Here is a 16935-nt window from a genome sequence, read left to right on the forward strand (position 1 = left end):
CTCAGTCAAATATGAGGGACCAGTATGCACAGTACAGAAGAAAACCTAAACAGGAAACTCTTGAATGGAACTAAGTATAAGTAAAAGCAGAATATATGAAAGCAGTAGAATAAGAGTGAGACATTTAAATTATGTGCTTTTCTCCCTTTCCCATTTTAGATCTGAGAATTTCCATTTTAAAACCTCAGTTTTAAGTTGCTTCCTTCAACATGTGACTCATCTTTATTCATTCTAGCTCCCAACTAGAAATGACAACTCCAGGAACAGTATTTTACTGACACCAGGAATAATACCTTTGAAAACAGATACCTTCAGCTCTGCAGTCCATGATGGGTAAAGCAGCAGATCAAATGTTGCAGCTATTTGCAATATCTCATTCATGGCAAAAACATAAACCAGACCTCCCAAACTGGTACTGTATCTGCTCCATTAATTGACAGAGTGAAAAATGTGTATTTCAGCTCTTAATGTTGATTTACCCTTAAGAACTTTGCTTTTTCTCTACTGAGGTGGTTTACGGAAAGTCTTAAATCCACTCCAACAATCTCGGTTTTATTCAACCACTTCCTCCCACGTTTTCTGTAAAAAAAGTCCTGAACTAGCAAAAGATGTCACTTCCAATAATAGGAAAAATAGTTACTTAAACCCTACCCTCTCCTACATTTCAAGAATTCCTGCTTCCAACCAAACTGTTGCTGACTCACTAAGTTGCATGTATTTTAAGAAGTAGTCTTACCTAAAGTTATCCTTTCTGAAGTGAAATACCGCCAAATGCATCCATTCTATACACATTCTATGGATTTTACTTTGGGCTAGCACTGCTAATCCACAGGACTAAATGTGCAGTCCTGAAGCACACCTGGAAAGGATGGATGCTATTGCCAACATCCAAATGACAAACCTCTAGTCTGCTTCTCACCTTCCACTGGTGTGAAGTCTGCAAACCAGAAGCATGTCAAATGTCCTATTACTTCCACTACTGCTTCCATCCCACCATATTATGCTGCACTTTTCTTTTGGAATCTTTTGGATTGAACTCACCAGATTAGAAAAACAGGGAAGAGAGCAGTAAGAAATAATATTAATCAACAGCCCTAACTGTGACTGGATGTTTAATACATTTCACTAATTTAAGGCAGAGAAGTCAAGAAGAGACAGAGTAGCTGTATTTCAGGTGTAATCTTAAATTGACCTTCAGTTAAAACAACTTGATTCCAAAAAGCACACTTCAGAAGAGAAACAGAAGCTACAGCAGTACCACACTCAAAAAAATCAGCCATGATTTACAAATACTCAGCTGAATTGATAAGTGGGGCTTTTATTACTTGGCCTGAAATGGCTCTATACAAAGCAATTCACTTTACTTACTCCTTATGTGATTTTTTTCTTCATATACTGTTGCCTGTGATTATTAATACATCACTTTGTGGCACTTTCTGATTCAAGGCAACAAACTGTATTTAGCATTTTTTCCCTACCTTCAGCCAAAGGACATTTTTTCAAAAAAACAAATGAGAGGAAGAATAAGAAGATATAAGTTTTCCATAAAATACAGAGAGATTTCTAGAGGAAACATACACTTTAACAAAGTGAATTCTGTAAGTGTTCCTTCAGCACACTACATATTACGACTCCAAACTTCTAGAACATAAAAGTGTAAGTAGCTTGTCACATCTCCTGGTAGGCCCACTGTGTCCAGCAGCCTATGCTCAAAAGTAGTGCTATCTTGTTATACAAAAAAAACTCTAGTGTAAACAACAAAAACCATCTGTATTCAGTGACAGAAAAACAGCTTTAAAGCCATAGTTATTGTAGTGGTTGGAATGAAAAAGGATTAGTGTCTCTAATTCTCTTTTGAACAAACATGGGAAGAAAAGGGAGCACATGAATTTGATCATCAAAGAACTTGTACAGAATTTTACTGTTACTTACGTTTTAATATGTCTGTACATATAGAAATTTTACCCAGAAAAACATTTTAGCCTTTTCCCAAGTCCCACTGTAACCAGAAGTTATCTCTTGATTTTATCAAGTACTACAGCAAGATATGCTACTGTGAAACAGGAATAATTGCACCCTGTTGACTGTTCCACATGCCTGTTGTACATTAAATGTCCCAAAAGTAACCAAGCAGAAGTAACCACCCATCCTGAGGCTCAGTCAGCAGTCTAACATCTTACAGACATATGAGGATGAATTTATGTCAGTTCACCCAACTACCAATCTACCAGCAACTGCTGGAACAACTTAAACACAGCAGTGCTGAAAAATATCCATCTCCTGTTCTTCACTACATTGCTTTACTGAAGCTTTGTTTCCCTGAACAGTAGTAGACAAACTACACATTTAGAAGCTGGCAAAGAGTTAATCTGAGATACACCACAATTGACAATGTAGGAGAAGCCAACCGGTGCAGAGAATTTGACCAAAATATAAAGTAAGTGATCTAATTTTGTTCAACAGAGTTATTTGATTGATTTGGCTAAGATTTGAGCCATTTCTCAGAGATCTAAAAGAAAAAAAAGGGGTGGCGGGGAGAGAGGAATTTTGTTCATGTTTCCTCAATGTCCATTGTAAGACTCTTCTTGGACTGGGGATAATTATCTGTGCCCGCCAGACAGACAAAAATTCCTTTGCTGGATACAACAGCATGAAGCAAAAGAAGTCAAGAAGAAAGTCACTGTAGAGAAGTGACAAACAAAACTCGGCAATAAATGCAGACAGTGAGCTCTTGCATCTACAGTAACACCCTGTTCAGAGTCTGGAATTTTTTCTTTCCCTCAGATCAGAGCAGCCCTCTATCATTTATGAACTGGTAACCCACATGTGTTAGTAAAAAGCATGCATCTCCATCTCCCTCTGCTGTCGAGTCCTCAGAAAACAACCAACTTCAATTCTGTCAGCACAAGGCAAATCAGAAATAGTCTAGAGTAGTTTCCAACCCTGCTCATGACTTATATGAATAAATACAGGCGTACAAGACAAAATTATATACTGAAAATACTAAATCAGCTGTAAATTCTGAGTCTAGGATTTTCTACCACTGCTCCCCCCAGATTTTCACTGCTTGTGTCACTTTAAAAGAGCAAGATAATTCAAAGAAAATATACAATTCTTAAGAGATTAAGTACATTATTTTCTTTATCTAGACTAATTTAATTCTATTTTGGGGTGTCTTAATTCAGAAATGTGGACTGAATAAAGTAAACTGCTACAAAGTCTCAAATCAATTAATTAGTTACACCTCACCTCCTACCTCAGAGCAGTCTATCTGCTCTACTCACACTATTAAAAGCCAATTAAAAAAAAAAAAGTAGTATGTGAGAATACGCAATTTCTTAATTTTTAGCAGTCCTGAAATCCTGGCATGAATTACCATGAATTTCAAGAACCTGAGACCACAGGTTCTTAAAATTCATGCTAACTCTGGGCTTTGGTTATCATGAGGACACAGAATTTACATGTTTATTTAAAAAACCACAAAAACCAATTACTCTTATAGCAGATTTCAACTGCATGACAATGCAGATGCTTTTCTGCTTCCAATCAAAATACACAATGTTTCAAAGGAAGTGTACTCCTCATGCTCAAGGAAGTGAATACAATAATCAATGTAGAATCTATATGAAGATAGTTGCAATAAAACCTGGTGAGAAAGAGAATTTAGACGGAGAATGTTAATATAGTAGCATTCATGCCTCAAAAAAACATTGTACATACAGATCCTCCTTGTTGCTGGTGACAGGATCAATTTCTTTAATTTGAAATCGACTGTGATATAGATAAATAGAGTTCCAGTCAAAAAGAAATGTGAATTTCTACCCTAATTCAGTAATTTGTTTATTTTAGGATGCCGATGTGATTAATTTCTATTTTCTCCTCCTATTCATTTGTGAGAACCAGAACTTGATGAGATCAGAATCTCACAGTATTATGCCTCCTAACCTTGGATGTCTACAGTGTCATCTACTGTTCTACATATACATTAAGACAGGGAAAGTAATACGTGAGGGGGCAGTTGTCATTAGATTAATACAGCCTCTTGTACTGCCCAGTATAGCTAGAGCACATGTGTGCCAATGCCCATTTATTTCATAGCACAAATAACTAAGTGGAAAAAATTATCTTAACAATGTACAAATAGTTAAATGCTGAAGAACCAAAGCCAAATGCACAGCTTCAGAGTAATTCACAATTGCATTATAGCATGGTATTTATAGGAAGACATTTGTCCTGTATTGTTTTCTTGATAAAAGTAGTACATTGTACTCTTTCCTGCAACTTTAAGAGCTCACTAAAAGCTATATATTATGTTTACAATATTGGTAAAAACATTAAGAATGACACCAAAGTAAGAGGGAACAGCAATGAGCTGCTCAGGAGAAGTCTAAACAATCACAAATTTATTTCCTCTTTTTCTAAACATTAGTCTTCTTCATCCACATAAACTGAATTTAGTGCAGAACCATGTTTTTACAGAACCTTATCTTTAATTTCCATAGTTGTTATCAATTCATGTACCAGAAGACAGCCACCAGTTTCTTATAGATGCTGTTTTCTTTAATCAAGCTGAACAACTATAAACTTCACCATTTTACTATTAACGTTGTTATGAAATAATCATTACCTTTCATACCATTAACAAGTTTCTAGTTCTGCTTGAAGCACCAAAGAAGAGTTTACTTCAACAGCTCAGCAACATGCTTACCTGCATATTGCTTTTCTCATGTTTCAACTGGGCTTGGCTAGTTCAATACAGAAGACTAAGCAAATCTGGAGTCAGCCTGAATTATCTTGTAATAACACATATCTGATGTTAAGATTCTACAAAAGCTTCCACTTACATACTAGGGAATTCATTAAGTCTATTTAGAGAAAAAAGCAATTGTAAAGGAAAATTTCACACTAGATTACCTGCTTCTGAGGAAATGAAAAGGCCTCCTTCCCAACTGTGTTAAGGGCAACATGATGCTGGCCCTCCAAAATAAGCTGCTTGCTGTCTTCCACAACATATGCCTACAGAACATAATACAAAGACATCTGCAGACCAGAAACCATCATAAGATCCGTAACACAGAATTACTGACTGCTCCCTAACTTAGGTGGAACATGCTGTACTGATCAAAACTTAGAGACTAGCATGACATATTTATGCCAATTTCTACTTCAAATGAGACTCTTTTCTTCAAAGCAGACTGGGTCACTCTTACAGTTCTGTAAGACCAAGCATTAACAAATCTCTTCGTTTAAGATTTCATAATTTTCTCTTTCAAAAGAGAAATTAGAAGAACTGAGTGCATCCAGAGTAATGTAAAACCATTTAGGACACTTATTACAGTAGATACTAGATACTAATAGATACTAAGACTATCTTTGCTGCTTATATCATTATAGTCTGATTGTTTTCAGGAAAAAAAATTCACCTATAAATTTTATATGTTCATATGCCTGTTCAGCATACCACATAAAATTATTTTCTAACTGTAATGTTTCATGTCCAAATTACCACAAAGGCCACAACCATACATACCTTCCACAGTACCACAATGTTCAAATCAACTTCACTGCATCTTTGTATCAATCTGACTGTTTCATCAAACGTTTGTTTCACTGCCCTTTGAGATGCATGAGTATGAGATTGCACATGTGTTCTTTTAAATTCAGAAGATAAACTTTGGAAAAAAAAGTCTGCACAAGGACTGGTCGAACTTATTATCTACAAGAGAAAAAAAGGAAGAAAGTGTTCAGAACAGGATGTGAGCTGACTCAAGTTGCTCTAACAGAGTTAGCTCATCATTGTAGCATTTCAGTTCCATCATCCCAGTGGGCTTCCAGGATGCCAGACACTTTGGTTTCTGTGCCTGACCTGTTAGAGATCAGTCTATCTAAAGGGCTGCTAAAGGTAATATAGGGAACACAGCACTGTAACTTGCTAGCTTAGAACTACAAATACCAAATTTAGAAATAGGAGCCTTGATTACTATCACAAAGCAGCCTACTGTGATATTTCAAATCTATTAAAGAGAGCTGAAGCATCCAACTAATTCACACAAAACTAATTTTTGCTTACTAATATTTTCCTCAGCTTAGCTAGAATTATTTATCTAAGTTTAGAAACATACACTTTGCTAGCAATAGCAGAGATAATAGATGTGTACAGCACATCCCCACAGACACATGGCACAAACAGAAGCACTGTGCTGTCATGTGTACCAAGCTCTTCCAACACCAAAAGCCTGGTAAAGAAACTGGTTTCTAAGAGCAATAGCAATGATACTGTGTCCTGTTGGAGGCGTGTCCTGTTGGAGGCAACAAGATAAGCAAGGAACTTTAGCTTTCCAACCCCTCCCTTTCAAAAATGCTAGCTTTTCCAGAATATGCTGTTGCAAAGCTCCTAATTATTGCACTAGCAAAATGCTGATAACCCTGGGAGAAAATCCACCTTTGGAGCCACTGCTTGGAAGGGAGGACTCCCTCCCCATCTTCCCACTGTAATAAAATGTTTGCAAGGAAAGCTGAGGTTCCTGTAGCTCACATTCCAACTCTAAAAATGCAGAGGTATCATCTACCTCACATTTTTAGTCTTAACTTCAATTTATATGCCTATGAAATGAAATGGCAGTGAATAGGTTTTCTTTGGCATTAAAAGCTGAATAAATACAGGAAAAACGTATGCTCAGCATAAAATAAGCAATCTGTCATTCAACTGACTAAATCCACTATGCAGATTTCTGACCTAATGCAAGTGGCCTACTTTCCTCAGGTTTTGGGAAAGCATTTGTAGTACCAAGATAATTTAATGAAAGGATTATTCAATATCTGTATGTTTAAAAAAGATTGGAAGAGCGTGGTAGTCTAGAATCCTGAACTTCTAGAAAAATCAGACTCCTTGAATTCACTGCAACCTCCTGCAGCAGTTCTGAAATTCTGGGACCAACATTGATTAGTTTTCCAGTTTTTCAAATAAGCTGTAATTATAATTTTTAGCCTGTCTTAGTAAAAGTATAATCAAGAACAAGAATCTAATATCTGCAGGCCTCTACTAGAAAACTAGAGGGCTGGGGCATATTTAAAGTAACTACTCCAAAGAGCTGAAAAGGAAGGAAAAGCATTTGCAAAAAAAGCCAGCATTGTAATGTGATTCCAAAGTAGTTCAGCTGTGGAGCTGGGATCCTAATATTCCTGACTACAAGCTAGCCTAAGTTACCTTACCACCTCTTTGTCCTTTCACATGACAGGGACACCTTACACAAGACAAAATATGCAGTTGTACCCATCCACCTACCTGTTCATTTCCAAAGACAATATCTGCAAATGTGTAATTTTCTAAGGGATAAAAAGAGAAAGCACTGTTTTAGCATCATGGGAAGTTACAACTTCAACATACAGTATCCAAAAAAGTATTTTTTTTTCAAATAATTACCACACTGAGGAAAAAAACCTACCTTCTGAGTTTTTGCATTTCACTGCTTTAAAACACAACTTCGCTCTCTCTCTGCTAGCCAGTTTAGTATCTGAAAGAAAAAGGTGGCAAATTTTTTTTATTTGCCCTCAGTATAGTCAGAGTCCCTTAGACAAAAGCTAGAAGTCTTGAACATTCACAAACAAGAAACACACTGATAACACTCAACAAGCACAGCTAATCAAGCATTGCAATGGCACACAACACAACCATATTTCCTGTGGGGAAAATTATCAGCCATCCCACACATGGATTTCTCTACAGCACAGAAATAATTTATCTGTAAATTAAACTTATTTTTAAAATTCCTTAAGTCTGATTAAGTTATCTGTAAATATACCTTTCTTGAAATATAACAAAAGAAGAGCTTTAGTATTTTTGAAATGGATGAAGTTATTAGAAACTAATTATTCTGAAAGCCAAATTCAGCTCCATGTAAGATTCTTTTAACTGTTTTTATCAGCCAGAAGCTAGACTTGCTATCATTTTGGTGATAAAGATACACACCTTTGTCTCCAGAGATGTTAACAGATTTTTGAAGCTTCCAGTGCTTGCTGTTGCTTGAAACTTGCACTATGTGAAATTCCTTAACACCCGTCTCACTCTACGGAACAGACAGAAGTTATGTCAAAGAAAACCAATCACAACTGTGATGTGCTACATTGCACAGTAAGTGTTCGCTGCAAGGTGGCACTGTTAGAATCTTAACTCATTATTCACACCACTCATAACACACAGTACGTAGAGGCAAGGAGAGATTTAAGACCAACTGTAAAGTAAAGCAACAGTCCCAGATCACAGCAACTTCCAATTCCAGTAAACAAAGCCACACAAAGAGGAAATAAGGATCCCCCAGAGAATGACCCACAAGCTAGTATTTTAGATTAAGAACAGCTTCAACAAAAACTAGGCTTTTTAACTCCAATGCAGAACACTGTCCACAAGGCTGCTTAGTTTCTAGGATTACTTTAGGAGTATTGCCATATCATAAATCCTAGAAACTCAAGATCTATTTTGGGTTTACATATATATACAATAAAATATAGGCTTTTGGAGATGGCTTCCTTTCTTGTAAAGAGTGAGATGGTAGTAGAAAAATAAGCCTCACATTGTTAACTTGGCAAGTCCTTTATAAAAACATTCCCCCCTCCTTAAAGGAGTGGACAATATTCAGTAAATGAAGAAAAAAACCAGAGTGTACACACCTTTAAAAGAAAATGACAAATCAGCTCAGTGGTTCCATTACCAACTAAGTGTCTATGAATTTTATGAACAGACAATTCAGTTACCTTGCTTTGTGACTGAAAAAATGGGAGCAGCTTTGCCAAAAAAATGAGTAAATTTAAATTAGCATGGTTTGAAAAACTGAGTATTTTCATCTGCTTTAGTAAGTCAACAGACATATCTGCATTTGGATTATATTAGTAAAAATGTCTTTATAGTTTGGTGATAAATGTAAACAGAGAAACTGCCTTGAAATTTAAGCTTAAATTCTGACTTTGACATTACCACTAGTTCTAGCAGTGTTTTCACTGAAAGGGGACACAGTGCTGAATTAGACAACCTTGGAAGCTGAGATCAAGAACACTCATCCATTTGGAATAAATCTTCCTAAAAACACTATGAACTATAGGCTTGTAATATGATTAGTATAGGAGATTTCCACAGTTAGGATATAACTTCACATTAATACTCTTTCCAACAGTAAGTGAATAATCAAATATGCAAAGTTTAAATTTTTGTTTGTAAAGTTACTGTAGAAAAACTTGAGTCTTGGTTCATATCTGCTGAGCTTCAGGACAGCACAATTATTATTAATACAAATAACTTACAGTATTGATATTTTCTACATCCACAAAGAGTAACATGTTGTCCCCTCTGCCTTCTTCATCCCCAAGTGCATTACTTCTGCAGACAGTAGCCCGAATGTGCAGAGATCGACTGGTACAAATAACTGCAGTGTGCCTTAATACTCTGTGACTAGGAAAGGGAGGAGAAAAAAGAAAAGGAAAAAAAAAAAGACAGTATTTTGAACAACCAGGACTGCCCAGAATATGATATCAAGAAATTTAGCTTTTATGTTTGTCAATATTAAGGCGATTAGACAATTTGTTCATTTCAACCATGAAATATACAATTTTCACTGACGATATCCTAGCAAACCTACTTTATTTTTAACCATTTTGCTGCAGGGGTAGGTGCTCTTTAAACATGCCATCTAAGCCAGCGTTAAATATTGGAGAGAAAGGTTCAGGTGTTACCATGAGGCAAAACACTTCAGAAATGCTTCAGATATAAGACAACTGGCAGAGGGAAAGCAAACAGAACTGTATTGGCACACAGATATTATTAAGCTATTTAATGCCACCAAATGCTCTGGAAAACAGTTTCTGAGTAAATAAGTGAGAAAAAGACCACTACTTAATCACAACTCGTCATAAATATTTACTAAAAAACACTTAGAATACCACTGCATTCAATAAAGTCTCCTGAAAAGAGAATTTAAAAAAACAAAATCAAACCATAGCTACTCTGCCTATTCCAGGTATGCTCAACCTCCAGGACAGCAGACCCTTTGTGAAAGTTATCTTCCCACTTTTCTAAAGATGAGTACAATTTCATTCCTAAACACCATCAAAACACATGAGCTCTTCCTATGTAAAAGCTTTTGTTACCATAACTTCCACTTGGAAACATTTTAGAGGCATGAAAAAATTTGATACGCATTACCTACTGAATTTGTTGAAACATCATGTGACACTTAGTTTTGGGAGGGAAAAATCAGTGGCTTCCTAAACTCTACTTCACAATGTCACAATTACAGAACAAACTTTTAAGTTTTGCAGTTAATTTTCAGATATACAGGTATATGTATAGCTTTCAAGTGGTACGGATTACATAATTTTTTTAACACTATGCTCAGTCTACCAAAAGCACTCTTAAACCAGAGCAGTTCCCATAAGTTCCTCTCAAAACTGCAGTACAGTAAGGAACAAGTACATTAGTCAAGAAACTCTCTTCCATCTCTCAAGCACCTCCATTTCTGAATACTATGAGTTGTGAGGGGAGAAATTTCCTATTCCTAGAGACTAGCTTAGAGCCAAATGAAATGCTAACTTTGGTATTTCAGAAGTTACAGAAAAATCTAAACCAAGGGTGCATTTGCATGACTTCAATTTTGAGAATATGCTGCTGATCCATTCTCTCAACCATCTTCAACTTACTCTGCTTTTGTTTACACCCCAAACCAGTCTCACAGTACACGAACTTCATTTCTCTATTAGAACTAGCCTAGAAAATAAGCTTCAGCCACAACAAGACATTCAGTCCATCTTGCTAGAGCTTATCTGAAGTAACCTTGGTACAGACACCAAGCAGGTTTAGGCTAAGATAGCTAATTTTCTTCACAATAGGTGGTAAGTGGCCATATTGTGGATTTGTGCTAGAAATTATGTTGACACAGGAAATGTTTTGTTATTGCTGAGAAGGGCTTGCACAGGATCAAGGACTTTTCTGCTCTTCACCCCACCCCACCAGCAAGCAGGCTGGGGTTGGGACAGGGGGAAAAAACGGGTGGGAGGGGACACATCAGGACAGCTGACCCCCAACTGACCAACAGGATATTCCATACCATATGGTGTTATCCTCAGCAATAATAGGAAGAAGGACAAATCAGGGCCTGATGACATGTCTTCCCAAGAAATCCTTAAACATGATGGAGCCCCCCCCTTTTCTGAAAACCTGCCTGCCCACAGGAAGTAGTGAATTAATTTCTTGGGAGTGTTTTAGCTTGTGGTGTCAAACTTGACTGGATTCTCTCAAGGTGGTCCAAAAAGGAACTATACAACAGCGTGCAAGTCAAACTTGGTATTTAACCCCTCCAAAGAGACCATCCTTCATCACAATACAATTACTAACCAAATTTTAACTAACAACAAAATCTTTCATTCAAGGTAGACAAGATTTTGTTTTATAAAATGTAGAAACAAATTATGATTTTTCATACCTCAGAACCTATACCTCAGAACAATGCAGTTCCAGAGGAACTAAATACAAAGGTTGTTTTAACAGAATTCCATAAGCCCTGCTTCTTTTAATGTATTAAAATACTTTAGTATTTACTACTTCAATAAAAGCAGCATAAGTTACCCAATTTTCTATGGAAATAAGATCATATAGTAGAAAAAATATTGCTTAGAATAGCAGATAACAGGCCATTTTCACATCATCACAGAGACTGAGAGAAATTCAGTAATATTTTTACTTTTATCATTACAATCACAGAATCTAATGTGTCTAATAAGTATGACAGAGAAAATAGATTAAAAGAACTTACCACATTTTTGAGTGCTTTTTAATACTTTCGTAGTAAAACAAGAAGTTAATTTCATGAACACCTTCTTCATCTGGTCCCCGTAACCACATTGGCAGCTGCACTGAAGCCCCAGGAAGAAGAACAGCATCAGGAAGCGGAACCTGTATTACTTCAGGTGAACCTCCCGTGCCAACCCCAAAGTCTGCAGAAGAAGCTGAAGACAGCAGTGCTGTTCGCACAGAGGTAGGATCTGTCACAACAGTCTTGTAAGCACTACAGTTCTCAGAGGCCGAAGGACTTAGTGGTGTTAAAACCGCAGTATTTCCACCAAAAGTGAAAAATTCTGGATGCTTGGACACGACCTTCAGTGCAGTAAGAGGACACTTGCTTACGTTCACAAATTCTACATATGCTTTTCTGATTTCTCCACAGAGAAGCCCTGTAGGAAAATTTATAAAGAATACCTGTATAGGAGAGAAAAGGAAAAAATAAAAACCTCAATACTGAGCCAAGTTGGGAATGCCATGCAAACAACCATTAACACAAACTATACTGCTGCCTAGAGCTTCCTGAGGGGAAGAGGGAGATGCAGATCTTTTCACCCTGAAATCCAGTGATCAGACATGTGGGAATGGCTCAAAGGAGCACCAGGGGATTTTTAGACTGAACATTAAGATGCATTTCTGTATGGAGAAGGTGGCCAAACAGTGGAATAGCTTTCCAGAGAGGTGGTCGATGTCCCAAGCTTGACACTGTTCAAGAGGCATTTAGACAAAGCTGGACTGGATGATCACTGTAGTCCCTTCTGTTCCAGCTGATCCATCCCACTCTATAGGCCCCTGTCATTAACCAGTTACCCAGACCATTTTCAATAACCCTACAAAGGAAAAGCACTGTATTTTAATTAACCAGCTGGAGTAACTTTTCTGCATGAATGGCAAGGAAATAGAAAAAAGCTTCTTTGCCTGTTCCCTGTTTACTTTAAAATCTGGCTACCAAAGGTGTTGCCAACTAAAATTCTAAAGGGAATATAGCAATTTCAAAAGGATACTCATTTTGAGGCTTCAAGTTTCAATTTTAAAAAACCCACACAAGTTTGTCACTGACAGATCAGAAATTACCTGGAAAGATTTAGGCATTAATAAAATCCAATGGCAAGCTGCCATTGCTAGAATTATGTTTAGAAACTGCATTCAGCTAATTTCTCAAAACTGCCAACAGGAAGCAGCTACATACCTCTAACAAAGGCATTTCTTCTGTAATAATCGGATCTAACCGTCGATCCGGTCCATATTTAATCGATGTTTTTTCCTCTTTTGTGTTATTAAGTCGAGGTCCTTGGATTTCTAAATCTTGTCTTCCTCGTACAGATAACCCATTGGAAACAAACTTTCCTGAAAAAATTTTTAGAACGTTGGGTTTTTTTAAGTATTCCTGACTTTGTCTCTAAGAAATGACCCAAAGCTCTCAATCCAATTTCAAAAGTTAATTTTTGTTATTGAGCTCATGTGGTGTTCACTGATTAAGCAGCATCACCAACAAAGAACTATTCAAAGCTTACAGTCATGTAACACATGGCTAGCTCAAGTTCCAACAGCCAGTTATCCATCGTTCTGGATTTACTCTGCCCTTCAATAGTTTGACTACAACTGGAAGGGAAGCGGCAGACATAGGAAATAGTGCATGAAGTTGATGCATTTTTCTCAATTTCTGCCAGGCTGGAAAAGTCACTTAGAGGATTATTTCCTTTAAAGACAGCCACCATTCTCCAAATGGTTTTTATTCAAAAGGTTTCCAGCCTCTAAACAAGCTTCTTTTTCTTTCAGACACTTTCACACGTTTTGGTCTCCATTTCATCCAGCAACTACATTCTCCATGTGAGAGACAGTTTCAGATGAATGATTCAACAAAACAATTCAAGTAGCATGCAATTTTCAATTTATATAGTAATATAAAGGAAAGAGAATTCAAGATGCTAAAAAAAACTATCCGCCAAATTTAAATTTAGAAATCTATAAAAAGAACTTCAGTGCAACATTTAGACAAAAGCTGAAAGTTAACAACAAAAAAGATACAGAAGAAAAATAAACAGCAAGAGAGACCATGGAAGTTCTTATAGATTCAACACAACTTAGATGGAATATTTACATTTTGATTTTTTTACTGGTTTCAAAAATTCAGCAGATTTAAAAGCAGCAATGAAGTATGGATCTGGTATCCTTCCTTGTGGGATTCCCACAAGAGCCAATTTGTTCTTTTCCCATTTCAGTTGTTTCTCTTATTTCTACATCCCTACCTGATGGAAGACCTTGTGTCATGGTAGTCAAACACTAGACACTAAAATTTAGCTCTACTCTACAGGAGCCATGTCTCCTCCTTCCAGAAACACACAATTTAAGGTAACAATACACTTACCTGACTGTAATCCAATAGAAGGATCTAGCCCATCTAATGACACAGCACCTTGAACACTGCCAAGATTATAAACGACTCCCAGAATATGTAGCTCCCCTGTTTGATGGGGAAAGAGCTTTAGTCTTGCCTGTGGAGATATGTTAAATTTTTGTTGTTGTTGCTACTAAAAAGAAGTATTATTACAGTTAAATGTCCAATTGCTAAACACACAGCTACATTTACTTTATAGCTGTGTCAGCTATAACTGCAACAGTAAATAACAGATAATTTACTAGACTGAAAATTTCATATACACAGAATTTACCAAACCAGTTCACAGCTGAGAAATGTTCATTACATTAGAGAAAAATTCCTTAAAGTTCACTTCTACTGTGATTAACAGGGGCAGAATCACAGAATGATTGAAGCTGGAATGGACTTCTGGAGGTCATTGTGCCCAACTTGCCTGCTCAAGCAGGGCCATCTAGAGCCAGCTGCCAAGGACCACATCCAAAGGGCTCTGAACATCTTCAAAGATGGATACTCCACAATCTCTCTGGGCAGCCTGTGCCAAGTGCTCAAGCACCATCACATTTACAAAATAAGTAAGTGTTATAAACGCAGCTATAAATGTTTCCTGATCTGCAGGAGGAGCCTCTTGTGCCCACTGTCTCTGACCCTGTCACATTTACACAAATTGATAAGATATGAGATACTGGAATTTCTGATTCAGTCATGTTCTGTCAGTTTAGTGTTAAGTTCAGATCATAACAAGTCTGAAATGCACACTCACTAAAGTTCAAAGCTGAAAATACTTTTTAAAACAAAGTATAGTACTTACCACTTTTGTCTCCTCACTATTAATTAAAAATTCTGCTATTGCTTCAGTTCCTACCATATCTTCATCACATGTACCCTGAAAAGAAGAAACAGCTCTTTAGATACTATTACTCCTAGGCAGAGAAAGTGCCATAAATAATATTTCCAATACTCTTCCTAAAGTGCTCAAGGGAAAAAAAATTATACAAATTTCCAAACAGTTAGGAAAAGCAAGTGCTACATGCTCAGCTTCTCAGCATTTACGAATTTAAAAAGCAGCTTGAGAGATCAGTAAACATTTAAGAGAAATTTAAGATTTAGCACTGTAAATTGGAACCATTCCCAGTCTGTTTCATGGATATTCACAGAAATATTTATCACACCATTAAAGTAGCAGTTCAGATCAGAACAGAAGGGAAAGTGTATGGTAAGCCTTGAGACTTAAACTATGTAGAACCATGTTTGGAACTTTGGTAAATACTTACAGAACCCTTAGAGATCACTGTGTTCCCAAAGTTCTGGCCAGGAAAACAAATTATTGAGGAATTTACTGTACTATTCAGTATTAGAATTTATTAAAACCCTTAAAACCTGGATATGACAACAGTCCATCAGAGATTTTGCCAGCATTAGTTGAAGTCAAACAGTAGCACAACAGCTCATCTGAAGTATTCAAAACATTAGTTTTTAATACAACAAGTTTTCATTTCTCTTCTAATCAAGATACTAATATGTTTCTATGTTTTATGAGCACAGTTTTTCAGAACAAACATTTCACTATGTACAGCAGCTCAAAGAAGAAAAGGGTATTTGATAATCTACCTACTGACACTCACATTGGCAAGTCAAGGCTAGTGTGATTCAAAATAGCCACGGTACATATATAATGAAATATTGTAAGTATTTTGTTTTGCATTCAGCTTTACACTACACATTAGAATTATTTGCTAACTTGGCTGCTTTGTGCCCTACAGGCCTAGGAAAATCTAGATAATATAAAAATTATTTCAGTAGCTACTCTTTTTCTTGCCTTTTTTTTTTAGTTTACTCTTAAAACCTTCATGTTTAATGTTTATGCTTAAACATCTTCATACTACAGAATTTTGAATACTCAATATACACCTCCATACCTGCAGCTGTTTGGGTTGGAAAAGGATGAAGCTTTCTTTACCTGCTCTTTTGTTTCTCCATCATGCTTTGCACTGAAGTCTTTAGGTTGAAACTTCCACAGCAATGAAAGGTCAGTCAAAAGAAGCGGAACTTTCAGAGGATTTCGGAAGGACACTTCTACAGTTATTGGTTCTATCAAAAAAGTGCAAGAAAATAATAACAATACGCTTTCCCCATCACAATCTGAAGGCTATCTCAGAGAATTCACATAGAAATAATTTGCATGAGAATGGTGGCTCAAATCTCCAAGACAGGAAATATCAATACAAATTTATCTAACCCAGTTTATTTCTGAAGTGCAAAAATCTCAACTTTACCTTCGATCACAGCAAGCGGAAATTTGGAGTTATCTGAGTAGCGATTCAAACAGAACTGTGTTGGTTGAAAGTTTGAAGGTATTGTTCCTTTATTTATCACAGACACAACCTGCTCCTCAAGCTCCTTCCACTGTTGTGATGATTCTGAGTCATACTCCTGATCCAGGCTTACGTGCGTAGCTGCCTGCTTTTCACCTGCAGAGAGAAAGGTGGTCTTAAAGGCAAGAACGGCGATGTGCAACAGCTGCATCAGAAGGTTGCACTGGTAGTTTGGTAACTATTCTTAAAATATCTAAGTTCTAGGTCACTACCATTCTTATACTACAACTGATTTTTAAAAGTGAAGTGCAGGACATTTTGAAATACACACATGGAAGACAACACTGAGAATAATTTGAGTATAGTTCCATTCAGATACCACAGCATTCCAAGATTTTAGCATGCCACATAGTATACTC

The 16935-nt window shown here is 36.7% G+C and overlaps 1 protein-coding gene across 4 annotated transcripts in view; it reads right to left on the reverse strand.

The window, feature by feature from the left end:
- TRAPPC8 (trafficking protein particle complex subunit 8) overlaps positions 1-16935 on the reverse strand; it is a 52007-nt gene that overhangs the window by 7879 nt on the left and 27193 nt on the right. For all 4 annotated transcript variants that reach the window (XM_064384948.1, XM_064384944.1, XM_064384942.1 and 1 more), the window contains 12 exons: positions 16478-16672; positions 16162-16292; positions 15013-15087; positions 14193-14319; positions 13014-13171; positions 11799-12241; positions 9295-9442; positions 7970-8066; positions 7446-7514; positions 7286-7326; positions 5531-5716; positions 4915-5016 (listed from right to left, as the gene is read on the reverse strand). In XM_064384948.1, the coding sequence (XP_064241018.1) occupies positions 4915-5016; positions 5531-5716; positions 7286-7326; positions 7446-7514; positions 7970-8066; positions 9295-9442; positions 11799-12241; positions 13014-13171; positions 14193-14319; positions 15013-15087; positions 16162-16292; positions 16478-16672 (1772 nt within the window). The remainder of the gene's footprint in view (positions 1-4914; positions 5017-5530; positions 5717-7285; positions 7327-7445; positions 7515-7969; positions 8067-9294; positions 9443-11798; positions 12242-13013; positions 13172-14192; positions 14320-15012; positions 15088-16161; positions 16293-16477; positions 16673-16935) is intronic.

Source organism: Passer domesticus, chromosome 1, assembly GCF_036417665.1.
Source record: "Passer domesticus isolate bPasDom1 chromosome 1, bPasDom1.hap1, whole genome shotgun sequence".
Taxonomy (NCBI): Eukaryota; Metazoa; Chordata; class Aves; order Passeriformes; family Passeridae; genus Passer; species Passer domesticus.